The sequence below is a fragment of the Hydra viridissima genome, unplaced genomic scaffold, assembly GCF_058129835.1.
Source record: "Hydra viridissima isolate aposymbiotic clone 2 unplaced genomic scaffold, HvirCarnegie_v1 scaffold_3, whole genome shotgun sequence".
In the NCBI taxonomy this organism is placed as follows: Eukaryota; Metazoa; Cnidaria; class Hydrozoa; order Anthoathecata; family Hydridae; genus Hydra; species Hydra viridissima.
Window position 1 is genome coordinate 2,161,920 of NW_028324302.1, and position 13,388 is coordinate 2,175,307.

Here is a 13,388-nt window from a genome sequence, read left to right on the forward strand (position 1 = left end):
TAGCTTTAAATGAATATGAACATATTATAAAAACTTTAATATTTAGTTAGAAAAAAAGCTATTACAAAAAATCTTATAGGAAAAATAAGAAGCACAAAATTTTAAACGAATTGCAACATTCGAACAAAAAATGAAAAAAAAAGCGAAATTAATATTTAATGTGTCCTCCTTTGTTTTTATAGCAAAGATAAACTCGTTTATGCATTGATTCAACTAATTTCATGCACATCACGCGAGGTACCTTCAGTCAGTACTCATTTAAAAGTTGCTTTAAATGCTGAGTTGATTGAATTTCATGGTATGTCAGTTGATTGTCGATCCAAGACCAAATTCAATTGGGTTGAGATCTGGTGATCTAGGGCACCAGGGCATCACATTGAACTTTTTTTTCAAAAAATATTCTTTGATTGAGTGTGCTGTATGAGCTGAAGCCCCGTCTTGTTGAAAGATAAATTGCTTGCTTCTGCCATACAAGTGTCTGATTGATGGAACTAAACACGTTTCCAATGTGTTCTTGTAAGTGTATTGATTAATTCGGCCTTCATACAGCTCACAGAAGCCTATACCTTTGTGAGAAAAACATCCCGAGATGCCAACCGAACCTCCACCGCCTTGTCGACGATGTTGCAAAAACCTGTCTGAATATTTCTCAGTTGCAAATCTTTTGACATAAATTCTTCCCTTGCGGTTTACAACTTGAAAATTAGCTTCATCACTCCAAATAACTTTTGCCCACTGTTCTACAGACCAGTCCAGCCTTTCTTTGGACCACACTCGTTTACGTTTATCCGTGATTGAAAGAATAGGTTTTCTAGCAGCTATGTGCGTTCCAATACCTTTGTCCAACAATGTTCGTCTCACGAGCTCTCTGCTTACTTTTGGATTATTTTTTGGCTCATTGAAGATTTGTGCTAGCTTTTTGTAGCTGAGTCTGGCGTTTTCTCCGCTTATTCTGAATACACCATTTTTGTCACGGTTGCTGAGTTTGGATGGTCTCCCAGTACGCGGCATGTCGGAGACGTCCTTGGTAAGTTCTCAGGTTTTGATGGTTTTTCTAACGCAATATTCAGAAATGTTAATTATTTTGCCTATTTGAACGTTTGTGTGATTTTTTGTCCACGCCATACCAATAACTTGCCATTTGATGTCAGTAGAAACTGATTTTTGACCTATTTGCACGCAATTGAAATTAATTTGAAATTAACAATATTTCAAGTTGATTTTTAATGAATTAAAAGCTGCCTGATGATGTTGTGATGAATCTTTTGATTGAAAAACTACTAATTTTAACTTTATTTAAAAATAAAAAAATTTCGCAGCGGATTTATCAATTAATTAGCAAATAATTGATCTTAAATAAAATCGTTTAAACTTTTGTGAAACCTCTTAATTTGTATCACCTACCTTTTAATGAAATTTCTGAGTAAACGGTGATGAGTCAAATCCTACTTTTTTTTATTCTATTAACAAATAACCAAATTTACCAAATTGAAAAAATAATTTTTTTGGTATCTATTTTCGTTAGATTTTTATTCAAGAAAAACCGAAGATTAGATCTGAAAATTCTGCAATCTTTTAAACTTTCGTGAATAGCTGTATAGTCGTGTAGCGCGTATATAAATAGAAAAAGCACAAACTTATCAAAAACATAAAAAAAAGTTTACTGAAAAACTTAAAAAGCATGTTGAAAAGAATTCTACTGTATCCATTGAAAAGACAGCAAAATTGTTCAATATTGATGAGAGGACAGTCAGAAGAACTCTAAAAACGCTTGGAAAGGTCAATGTGATCCGACCTACATGCCAACTTTCGACAAAATCATGCTAAAATTTTTGAGATTGGGGAAATCAAATTATCGAATCAGTTAAAAAGCCATGCTTCGTCAGCAAATAAAGTTTTCTCAATTAAAAAATATTTTAGTGTTGGCTCTTTGCTCAATAGGTAAAATGACAGATCAATTGTGCAGAAGAATAACAAAACACCACTTGTGTGTCACGCTAAGCACCCTCGCTCCATCATGATCTTCGAAATCATCAAATATCCACCAATCTACATCAAAGAGAAAGAAATAGTTACCTCTGGTAGGTATATTAGCTTACTAAAATGTTATGTGGTGCCATGGCTGAAGAAGACATTTCCTGAAAACAAATACATCTTTCAACAGGACAATGCACCTTGTCATGGGTCCAGAAAAACTCAACAGTATTTTCAGGACAGTAGGGCTAATTTCTGGCCCAAACACTTTTGGCCACTATCCAGCCCTGACCTGAATCCTCTTGACTATAGTGTGTGGAGAGTAGTTAAGAGTAAGGCTTGCAAAAAGGCCCACTTGTTAAGTCACTAAAGTCATCAATTACCCGTGGTAGGAAACCAATGTCAAGGGACTGTATAATAAGCACCTGCCAGTCCTTCCGCCCTAGGCTTGAGGCAGTGATCAAAAAAAAGGAAACCTAATTTAATGTTGAAGTGGGAAAAGTATTTATCTTCAACTTTTCTCCTATCAATATTCCATAAATATAGTTTTTGAGTGCTTTAAAAAATCATTTAAAAAAATATTCTAAAAAGTTCGCGAATCGCTGCCACACCCTGTATATGAATTTTGACTAATCTAATTAATTTTGTGGCGCTATCAACCAGTAACTAGATTTTTTCTAAATTTTTGAAATAAATTCTTGCAAAAAAAAGCTAAACGATTCTTCATGTAATTAACTATCAATTAATGTGATCCTTCAATAAGGTGTTAAATCAACAATGACACTTGAATAACATTGTGAGTAATTTATTAACTGAAATTGTCAAATAATTCGTGATATTAACATTTTGTTATCTATAATGTGAGGAGGGAAAATGATAAAATTGTAAACATTATCTTTAAGTTTTACCCGACTCAAGCTTGTAACATTTGAACGAAGAAAAGAGTGAGTCAACCAAGAAAAGATCTACACACAGAGACTTATTGAATTTGTCATATGAATAAACGATATAGCGAAAAGAGAAAGTAAAAAATAACAACAACCAAGAAAAGATCTACACACAGAGACTTATTGAATTTGTCATATGAATAAACGATAAAGCGAAAAGAGAAAGTAAAAAATAACAACCAAGAAAAGACGTATACACAGAGACTTATTGAATTTGTCATGTAAATAAATGATGAAGAAGAAGCAAAGCCATAAACAACCGAAAACTATAAAAAGCTTAACAAAAAAAAAGAAGAGAGGATGGGTGAAGGAGAAGTAAGAGATTTAAAGAGATTTTAAGAGATTTTAAGAACTTTAAAAGAGGAATTTATGAGAAAAGTATTTTTTTAAATTTAAAGAGGATTTTATGAGAAGAAATTATAAAGATTTTAAGAGAAGCTTATGAGAAGAATTGGTAAGAAAAGATATTTGAGTAACTTTAAATAAGCGTTATTATCTGTAACGATTTATTGATATTTGCATGAGTTAGTATTAAGAGAATATATTGATGAGAATATTTGAGAATATTTGTTAAGAAAAGTAAGTAAGAGAAGAAGAACCAGTAGTAAGTATTTTTGTTTGCATTTCGATTATTAATATTATTGTTATTACTATATGCGTTAAATATTGTTATTGAAAAGTATGATTTTCTAACCGCACACCTTACCATAGCCGTGCCGTCATATATTACCTGAGGGACAAAAATATTTAATAAATCCTCCAACCTTGTTCCCAACCTCCATATACCTTCCTACAACCCAAACCTAGCCCTTTCCTAACTAAATACTCCCCAAACCATCAACCTTGTTCCCAACCTCCATATACCTAATCAACACACACTAAACCCAAACCAAACCCTTTCCCCTTCCCTTTACCCCTTTCCCCTAAACAGAAGAAATAAGATAAAAAATTTAACAAAATAATTGAATAAAATCCACCGCCCTCACAATAGCTAAGAACTTACAAGTTCTATGGTAAAATCTAAGTTGCTGCTTATTCTTTAGGGAAAAGAAGTTGCCCCAATGACTGATTACACGATTTTCGATTTGATTAAAAGTTAAGGCTCTCTGTGAGATCACGTTCAGTTTACAGTAATGCCAACCCAGATTGTCTTACGTTCGCTATATCGTAACGCAAATAACTTTTTATAGTTTTCAATCAACTAAAACCTTGTTCAGTATTAGTAGAAGTAACGTCAAGAGTCAAGTAAATTTTTTTAAATTTTCAATTGGTCTTAACGTATTTAGATATTTATTAGCAGTTTTTGGTTTTAGTGTATTTAGATATTTATTAGCAGTTTTTGGACTTAACGTATTTAGATAATTTATTTGGATAATTATTTATTTATTAGCAGTTTTTATTAGAAATTATTTTTAACAAATCTCAAAATTATTGCAATTCGTTAATCTAATTTTTAGATTTACAATAAATATAGTTTACTTTTATGTTAAATTACATTGGTTTATTTTAAATCAATTTGTTAGATGTTAAGCATCTTTTAAAACAGATGTTTTACAATTTCTTTAATTGCCGGCTAAACGATGTGTAACTTTGTTTTAATTTCGTAGAATCGTTCGTCATTAAAAGGTTTGACTGGAAATAATGCCGAGAGTGAAAAATTACCTTTTTATTAAAGAAAAAATGTGACGAATGTCTTCGGCACAATAAGGGGGTATGTAACAGTAAAATATATTTAAGAGTTAAACATGAGATTACAAACACGAAGGAAGCTTGCAGAAAGGAAGTTAAAGCAGTGATAAGTATATAAGTCAATGGGCAATTTTTTGAGAGAACAATGGGAGAACAACTTTGAACAACTTTACTACGAAAAACGTTCTAAGAATGCATTAAATAAAGTAGTATTTATAAAAAACGTAATTAATGATTTATGTATATATTCAAACTTAAGTATGAGATGAGTTATATACATAACTAAAGGCAAATATTTTTTCTTAATTTTTGATTCAATTATCACTGAAGATAGATATTTTAGATACAATCTTTTAAAAATCACTGATTCCACCAATTAATTCAACCGTCAGTTTTCAACGGCTAGATTAATTCAACCGTCAGTTTTCAACGGCTAGAATAATTCAACCGTCAGTTTTCAACGGCTAGATTAATTCAACCATCAGTTTTCAACGGATAGATTAATTCAACCGTCAATTTTCAACGGCTAAATTAATTCAACCGTCAGTTTTCAACGGCTAGATTAATTCAACCGTCAATTTTCAACGGCTAGATTATTTTCATTTGATGATTTTTTTTTAGGTCTAATTAATTAATTCGTTACGTTTGTGTTCTTTTCATCAATTTTATAATTTAATTTTACACTTTGGTTTATATCACGCGTTGTTATTTTGAAAAAGGCATAAGACTCAAGTAGTGAAGCACATTTTTCGTTCTTGAGCAAAAAAAGAATGTTAAAACACTTTTCAGATTTTTCTCTTGTGGACTAATTACTAAACTCTATTCATTTGAAACAATCAAATCAGCACAAATTACTGGTTTGCGCACTTTTAGTTTGATGAAAGCGATTGTTTACAACCATCAATTATGTCATAATTGAAAAAAAATTTTGCTTTTCATTCTAATCTTTTGAAACCTAAAATCGTCCTAAAATGTAGTCATTTTCATAAATGTGATTTTTATTTTTACAGATTTGCGTTATTCGAACGTGAAAACCAGCAACTACGCGACTTTAGCGGTTGTTAATTTTCATGTTTCAAACTGGTTAAACCTGGTTGTTTTACAAACTATTTGACTTACGAGTCGCTTTTACCGATTTTAATTAAAAGAAAAATTAATTTATCTTATTCAATTTTGCTTTAAAACATTTTAAAAATAACTATAAAATATTAAAACAAGAAAAGTTTTAAAACTTTCTTACAAGAATCAAGAAGTCCACAACCATTATGTTTTTAAGAAAGCATAACTTTTTATCTTTTTAATATACTTGAAACGTTTGCAGTCGGGTTGATTTTTTTCTTCGTCCAAGAAACATTTTTTGGCAGGCGACCTGAAATATTTATTTGAAGTTAGTGACAACTTAATTCAAAATTTAAATATTAAAAAAGTATTTTTAAAATTAGATTTCAGTATTTCTTTGAAATGTGTTATGATTTTAGGGGGAAATTAAGAGAAAGATAAGAGCTTTGGTAGAAGAGTGGTCTGAATTAAGAATATTTCAGTTTTGTTTACGACGGGTGATTCTTTGTTCATCGTTTCTATTTATTGTGTTTAACTATTTCATTGTTTTTAATAACTGTAAATAATTATTTTGTCTGCAATCAGTTTGCCATCCACAAATACAAATTTTAATGAAAAATTCGACTTTCTTATTCTAAATAAATTTATGTTCTTAAAAAAGCTGAATGGAAATGAAAGTTTATATTATTTATTCCCAATTGAATACAAGTTCGCTTGAATATCAAAGCATTGAAGATTACTTTTGGTAAGGTTGAAATATTTCCACTTTAAGTAACATTTTAGTTGGAGTTTTTAATGTTAATATAAATAAACCTACTTAAGATTTAACAAGTTTCCGTCTTGATCAGTCAAAATGTTACCAATTCAAGTTTTAATGGAGAATTATATCTAATTCTGAAATGTATTTTTTTATCAGGAAACACAATCTGGTATGCAAATTGTATTGTCTCCTCTGAAATTCCAATATTTTAAAACATTCCATTATTATTTAATAAAAAACTTGAGCACTCTGCTCCGTAAAGCAAGATTGTGGAAAGTAAAATGTATCAAAGCCACATCTTTACTTTCCATTTGCTATTTTACTCGTTTGATCTGTAACGACAAATCCATGTGGTTTCCTCCGAGCCATCTTACATAAGCTTTTAAACTCAGTGATTGGCCTGTCTTGACAAACATGATCATTATGTATATGGTTTATACTTTTGGCATCTTGGGGAAATAGGAAAATAAGGTTTTCATTCTCACGTATCGTTTGTTTTGGAAGTTTAAAATAACTCTGTGCAAGTTCTATGATGCTTGCTTTGTCAGATTCTCTAGCACATTTTCAAACGTCTGGTTAGGAGCAATCTAAAATCTATAGCTGTATTTTAAAGTTTTAAAAAACTATTTTGAAAAAATAAACCCTTGTCTATCAGGATTAACACGATAACATGTTACTTCATCTTTGTGGCCCTTTAACAAGAGTTTCTCAACATCAAGCTTTACATCCTGAAAGTATACCAGCAAAATTAACATGTATTTCACATGACGAATCCTAAGTCTAGGGAAATATGTTAAATTCTGAAAAAAAGATTTTCATTAAAACATTTATCCAAATACATGCCAAGCTTCTTGACAACACTCTTCAGAAAAAAAAGTATTACAGTAAAACAAATAGGCAGTCTTGTTTTCAATTTTTTTCTAAAGATGCTAGCTACTATAACCTAAAATACAGCTGACAAATCAGCTCTACAATAACTAAATATCCAAAATATCCACAATACTATGTCTTCCACGAGTGTAATAAACTTCACACTCATTCTGCTTCTTTTTAATAAAACATTGTCAAAAATGACAAGATTTTTATTTTCTGATGATAACTCTCTAGGACCTGGATTATTCAACGCCTACTCAAAAAAACTACATTTGGTATCCCATAGTTGTTTATTTTCTTTTCCTGTTGCCTTATTGAGTGAAGAAACGGAAACATCTTTTTGAACTATTGCATAATTATTAGCGAAAAATCTTGATATCGTTTCCTTTGGTGACTTTTCTTCAAAGATTTTTTTTACAATGCGATACTCTGGCTAAAAAAGACTTTTTTCAAAAACCACGTGCCTATTATAATTAAGCCATCGTGCATTATTGAGTGGATTAAGTAGTGGCCTTGCCACATCCAGATTTACCAAAATTTAAAGCAAATATTTTACATATTTACATATAAAATATTTGCAACAGGAATTTCATTTGCAGAATAAAGTTTTATATTGAAAAGAATAAGAAATGCCAAATCGCAGTGATAATCATTCTATAAAAAGTAAAGTAAACAAGTATTACCCCGGTAATTTTAATTACATTGATAGTTTCAACTGTAACATGGAAAAAGAAAGTTTAACAGCTTTATAAGGATTTTAAAACGTTAACCACTGAAGAAGGTAAAATTGTATGTTTAGGTGAAATGATTAACTAAATTATAATATCTACTAATAAGTTAAAAGAGTTTACGTTGAAAGTAAAATATAATCTTCAAAATAAATATAAAATAAAAAGAATAAAAAACTCCCTCAACAACTTTTTAAATGCCATGAGAATCATTAAAAATGCTAATGGTGATGATTTTAGATTAGATGAGATTCATGTTTCTTTTGTAGATAATTTACTTGATGATATTCATAGAAATGCTGAATATAAGATTACTTATTTTAAAAGTGTGTTTTGAGATTTACATTGTCAATAAATAACTTAAACTGTTGTTGCATGCAAAAAAAAAAGAGAGACTGATGCATTATTTGTCTACTAATGATTTATTGCATTTCATTGATGTTTATCAAAGTAAAAAATTAATTTAAGCACTAAAACTTGCTTCTAAATCTTCCCCGATTGCTCAACTACAGGCATAAGAAGCTTTTCTAACGTTCCTTTCTTTTTTCTAGGTTTTTTCAAAAACAAAAATATTAATAAAGAACAGAAGCAAAAACATCTTGCAAGAAAACAATGCAATTAGGATTATGTTAAAAAGTAAACAAAAAATAATGCTGTTTCTTTTCGAATCTTACGTTTTCGAATACTTTCGCATTCATAATGGAATGTGAAAGTACTGATTATTATATTATTTCGATCATTATAGTGAATTCGACTACAAATCTTAGATTCATGTCTAAAACACAATTTAAATCAACTTTAATTACAAGAACCTTAAAAAAACTAAAAGATATATACATATATAAAATCAAATAAATCGTAAAATTGTAAACCATACAACAAGAAACAATAAAATACAATTTAAAAAGTTAGACTTTAATGGGCAAAAAGATTGAATTTAAGGGCAGATGGTCAGACTATTACAAACTTTAACCAATTTTTACTGAGTTTGTATCCAAATATTTACATCTGTTACATCTATTCATTTTTTCTTTTTCGCTAGCTAAACTTCTCTTCAACGTTAGAGGTATCCTCTGCTATTTTCATCTTTTCACAGGCTTCTTTTTTATTACCTAAAATCATGGCAGAAATATAAACTTTTACTTAGCTTAAATATATATATATTTTTTTAAAAATTGATTTGTAAGTAGCATTTTGCTAACACACACACACACACACTGTTGTGTTGTATTTATCTGCTAGCAATCGAATTGAGAATGTTTTCCTATGGGGTGAATTCTATTTTAATTGTGGCTACATAAAAAGTATGTCAAGCCGGCCCGATAGTGAATCAATGGTCTGACCATCTTTATATTACATTTGTCTGTACATCTGCATATTTCATTATAATTGCTAACACACACACACACACACACATACACACACACTCTGACTGCATAAATGTGGTCACCCTGTGTAGATGTGAATGTGACTGCCGGCTTGACATATTTTTATATTTTTACAAAAGATATACAACAATTATCATGAGGCAAAGTGGAAAGCTACATGTATTAAAATATATTTCTTTTTATTATAATCAGTTTTTTAGGTATAGCATATTTACTACACCGAGATTAATGTTGCCGAGATGATAAGCTATACATAAGATATAGCATTTACTTGATATTATAGTTGCAAATCAAGCCGGCCTGATAGTGAATTGAGCAAGAGGAGATGATAATGCAATATAGTTCTATACGCTGTCTAACTAACAAACTTTTTATGATTTGATTTTATCAATAATTAAATTGAAGGAAATATATTTAGTCTTAATCTCTGTGTAGTAAATATGTTATACTTAAAAAACTGATTATAATAAAAAGAAATAAATTTTCTAACAAACAAATAAAAAATTATATTTAAAAGTTATCATTCAGTGCAAAGTGAAAAGACGTGGATATGTATAGTATGAAGTGTTGAGAAAAAAAAGGGCAAACCAACCAAAATCAAGTTTTGAGTAAATCAAGTTTAAAATTTCGAGATAGAGATTAAAGCTGCAGCGTTGCAAACAAAAAAGACATACTGTTTGGGATTTACAGTTACTGAAGATTCACATATATACGTTTATATTGTAGAGAACACACAAAAACAAAACATTTAAGATTATGGTCATATGAAAACTCAATATTCAAAAACAAAATTCAAAATATTTCGATATTCAAATACAAAATTCAAAATATTTCGATAGTGCAATTGTGGCATTGTAACAAACCCATTTTTATAACGTAAGCAAAAATTTTTTCACGACCTCACTTAGTGGTTAACACTTATACAAACCGTCAGGTCTTTCAACCAAATAAATATTTAATTTTTAAGAATCTCACGGATCTTTAAAAAAAAGATTCTTTGAAAATAAACTCCTTAAAAAGAATGTAAGCACAAGGCTCCATAAAATATCTGATAATAATTTGGTAACAATATTCTTTTCAAAACCGAAAAAAAAATCAAAAAAAAAGTTGGAGCATTTTCTAGAAAATTGTTTTAAAATATGTTGTTGCAAAGCAGCCAGGTTTTCAGAAATACAATAATACTTTTTGACAACCTACGCAAAAATGGGCCTTGAATCTATAAGTTTATAGTTCTTCTGAAAACACCCAAAGAATTGCAATTCATATAATCAATTGGAAACCCACTTACCATTTATAATTTAGCTTTGTGAAAGGAGATATTGCTTTATGGTGTACTGAATCACGTTGATTGAAAAATCTAGATCAGTCCTTGGAGGGGCAGATATATCAGGTAAAACTATTTTTTGATACTGCTTTTCACGTTGAGTACAGTATTCACATCAATTGTATCCATTATGTGTTTCGATGCATTTAACAAATGACCGAGCAGGTGAAGCACAAATAACTGCTTCCAACTTTATTTTGTATGTTTTTCTCGTGTTGTCACAAATAACACCAACTTGCTAAAAACGTTTTATTTCATTAATAAAATCTTTGAAATAGTTATATACAGAATTTGGTTTTCAAGAACTGGAAAATAAAGCAATCGGAATCCTCCGATCAAACTCTAGAACAGAACCAAGAATCGGCCAAAGTTATATGTTAGAGTTATTAAACAATGGAAAAATAATCGTCGATATTTTTATGTAAAAACTGAAAGGTCTGTTGAAAGAAGTAGTTTTTTTTTAAATAGTAGAGAAAACAAAATTGCATTTCAATGTAGTGAATTTCACCACCTGCAACAGAATCGCTTTCGATTTGTTTTTTTTTGAGTTGAAGCAATCTAGAATCTTTTGGATCAATTTTTTCTCAAATCTATAGAAACTGTTTAAACATTATAAGATATAATAAAACTGATTGCCTATTTTCCTTAATCATTATCCAAGCTATTTTTATTTGGGTTTAGTTTCTCTATTTCTTCGATATCAGAATCATCATTAGAATGCCCAAGCCAATCTTGAGTCTTCATAAATCTTGAGTATCATAAAGTTCTTTAGTATCGTTTTTGCTTTGGCTTTCATTCATGTTAGAACATTCATATCAATCACATTATCTTGCACAAACAAATCATGATTTGGTTTATTATTTAGAGAAGCTTCTTCAACTATTTTTGCCACGACCACAGCAATTTTTTGTCGTTTTGTACTTTATGAACTCATGGTACTTAAATGAAGAAAAATTGGAAAATTTGTTTTACTTTAAAAGGATAGACTTTTAAATAAGCGCTAAAATTGTCCTAGGTAAGCTTAATAAAATTTCACCTAACCTGCGCCGACAAAAGATCATCATCATCATCATCATCATCATCATCATCATCATCATCATCATCATCATCATCATCATCATCATCATCATCATCATCATCATCATCATCATCATCATCATCATCATCATCATCCTCAACATCATCTTCATCATCACTATCATTATCATTTGTAAGATACTTTTTATTTATACTTTAGAGATATTTTACATTTTAAGTATACTTAAAATTTTTACAAATACTTTTTATATATACTTTCTAAGTTTTTTATAAATTTTCTAAAAACCATTTGTATATTTTTTATATTTAAATTATATTATTTTCAAATATTTTTTATAAATTTTAAATATATCTTGTATATATATATAATGTTATTTATTTTACATATCTTTTATACATTTTTGGTTCACTTTTTATAGATTTTTTAAATGTATGTCATATATATTTGAATATACTTTTTTAAATATGTGCTATATAACTTTTATGTATATTTTATACCTTATTTTATGTATAAGTTATTTATGTTTTATGTCTTTTATGTATTTTTTGTATATTTTTTTTATAGACAATTTATAGATTTTTTATAAATATCAGTTTTATTATCATATATTTTTGGAATACTTTTTATATTTTTTATACATTCTATAAGTATCCTTAATATATTTTTTGTATATATTTAAAACATGTGCTCTGCACTTTTTACATACTACTTAAACATTTTAAAAGTATGTATTTTGTATACATATTTTAAATAGGCAATATTTTTTATTTATTTTTCATGTTTTTTAAATAAACTTTATATATTTTTAATGTTATATATATATATATATATTTTTAATATTCTTTTTGAACATTTTTTATAACTTTTTAAAATACTTTTGAAATATCTTTTTTATATATTTTATATATTTAGTGTTTTTTATCTATATTTTTTTTTTAAATATTTTCTCATATTTTATAGATAATTTATATATTTTTTAAATAATTCTTGTATCTTTTACAAAAATTTCTTTAAAAAAACTCGTACTTAATAGTAAAAAATAAAAACACTGGTCACAACTTTTCGCCTTTTTATTTTTTCTATAAAAGTTTTGTTTACAAAATGTGTAATTGATTTTCAATGATTTTAATGTAAGATGCTGCTTCTTACAAAATACGCACTTTAGTTTTCAAGCTGAAGATTTGCAGGCTTGCGAAGACAAACCAATTTACTAAAATAATTCATCATGTATTCATTTTCTTCTTCTTGTTGAGAAAGTAAGCGTTGGCAATATTCAAATTTTTCTTCTAACTGCGTTTCGAACTCATCTAGAAGTAAACTTTAACAGAATTATATTATAAACTTACATGATCTAAAAAATTACTTCTAGAATCTCGTTTTAAGAAGCAAGTTAAACAGCTCTTGTTTAAACAGTCTTTCTGGCTTTCACCTTTTTGATAAAATCACTCAAAACAAACAAATTCAATGCATATATAACTAGCACCTAATTCAAGCAATAATTGGCAACTAAAAATTTAAAAACAACATCTAATTGAAGGGTTTATTGTAAAACAATGACGCGCCACACTTTTTTCAAAAATGAGTCATTGTCATTTTTATAGTCATAA

The 13,388-nt window shown here is 28.7% G+C and overlaps 2 protein-coding genes and 1 pseudogene across 6 annotated transcripts in view; all 3 read right to left on the reverse strand.

Moving 5' to 3' along the window:
* The window catches only part of LOC149890571 (uncharacterized), a 45,324-nt gene extending 39,362 nt beyond the window's left edge, over positions 1-5,962 (reverse strand). For both annotated transcript variants that reach the window (XM_090082690.1, XM_090082692.1), the window contains exon 1: positions 5,851-5,962. In XM_090082690.1, coding sequence (XP_089938816.1) covers positions 5,851-5,874 — 24 coding nt within the window. In that variant the 5' untranslated portion in view covers positions 5,875-5,962. The remainder of the gene's footprint in view (positions 1-5,850) is intronic.
* Positions 5,963-9,068: 3,106 nt separating this feature from the next.
* LOC149890574 (uncharacterized) lies at positions 9,069-11,611 on the reverse strand (annotated as a pseudogene).
* A 1,227-nt stretch (positions 11,612-12,838) lies between these two features.
* Positions 12,839-13,388, reverse strand: part of LOC145180696 (uncharacterized) — a 56,545-nt gene continuing 55,995 nt past the window's right edge. For all 4 annotated transcript variants that reach the window (XR_016451011.1, XM_090082662.1, XM_090082661.1 and 1 more), the window contains one exon: positions 12,839-13,088. Coding sequence is in view for 3 of the 4 variants with exons in the window: in XM_090082662.1 (XP_089938788.1) it covers positions 12,943-13,088 (146 nt within the window). In the remaining variant the exon portion in view is untranslated. The remainder of the gene's footprint in view (positions 13,089-13,388) is intronic.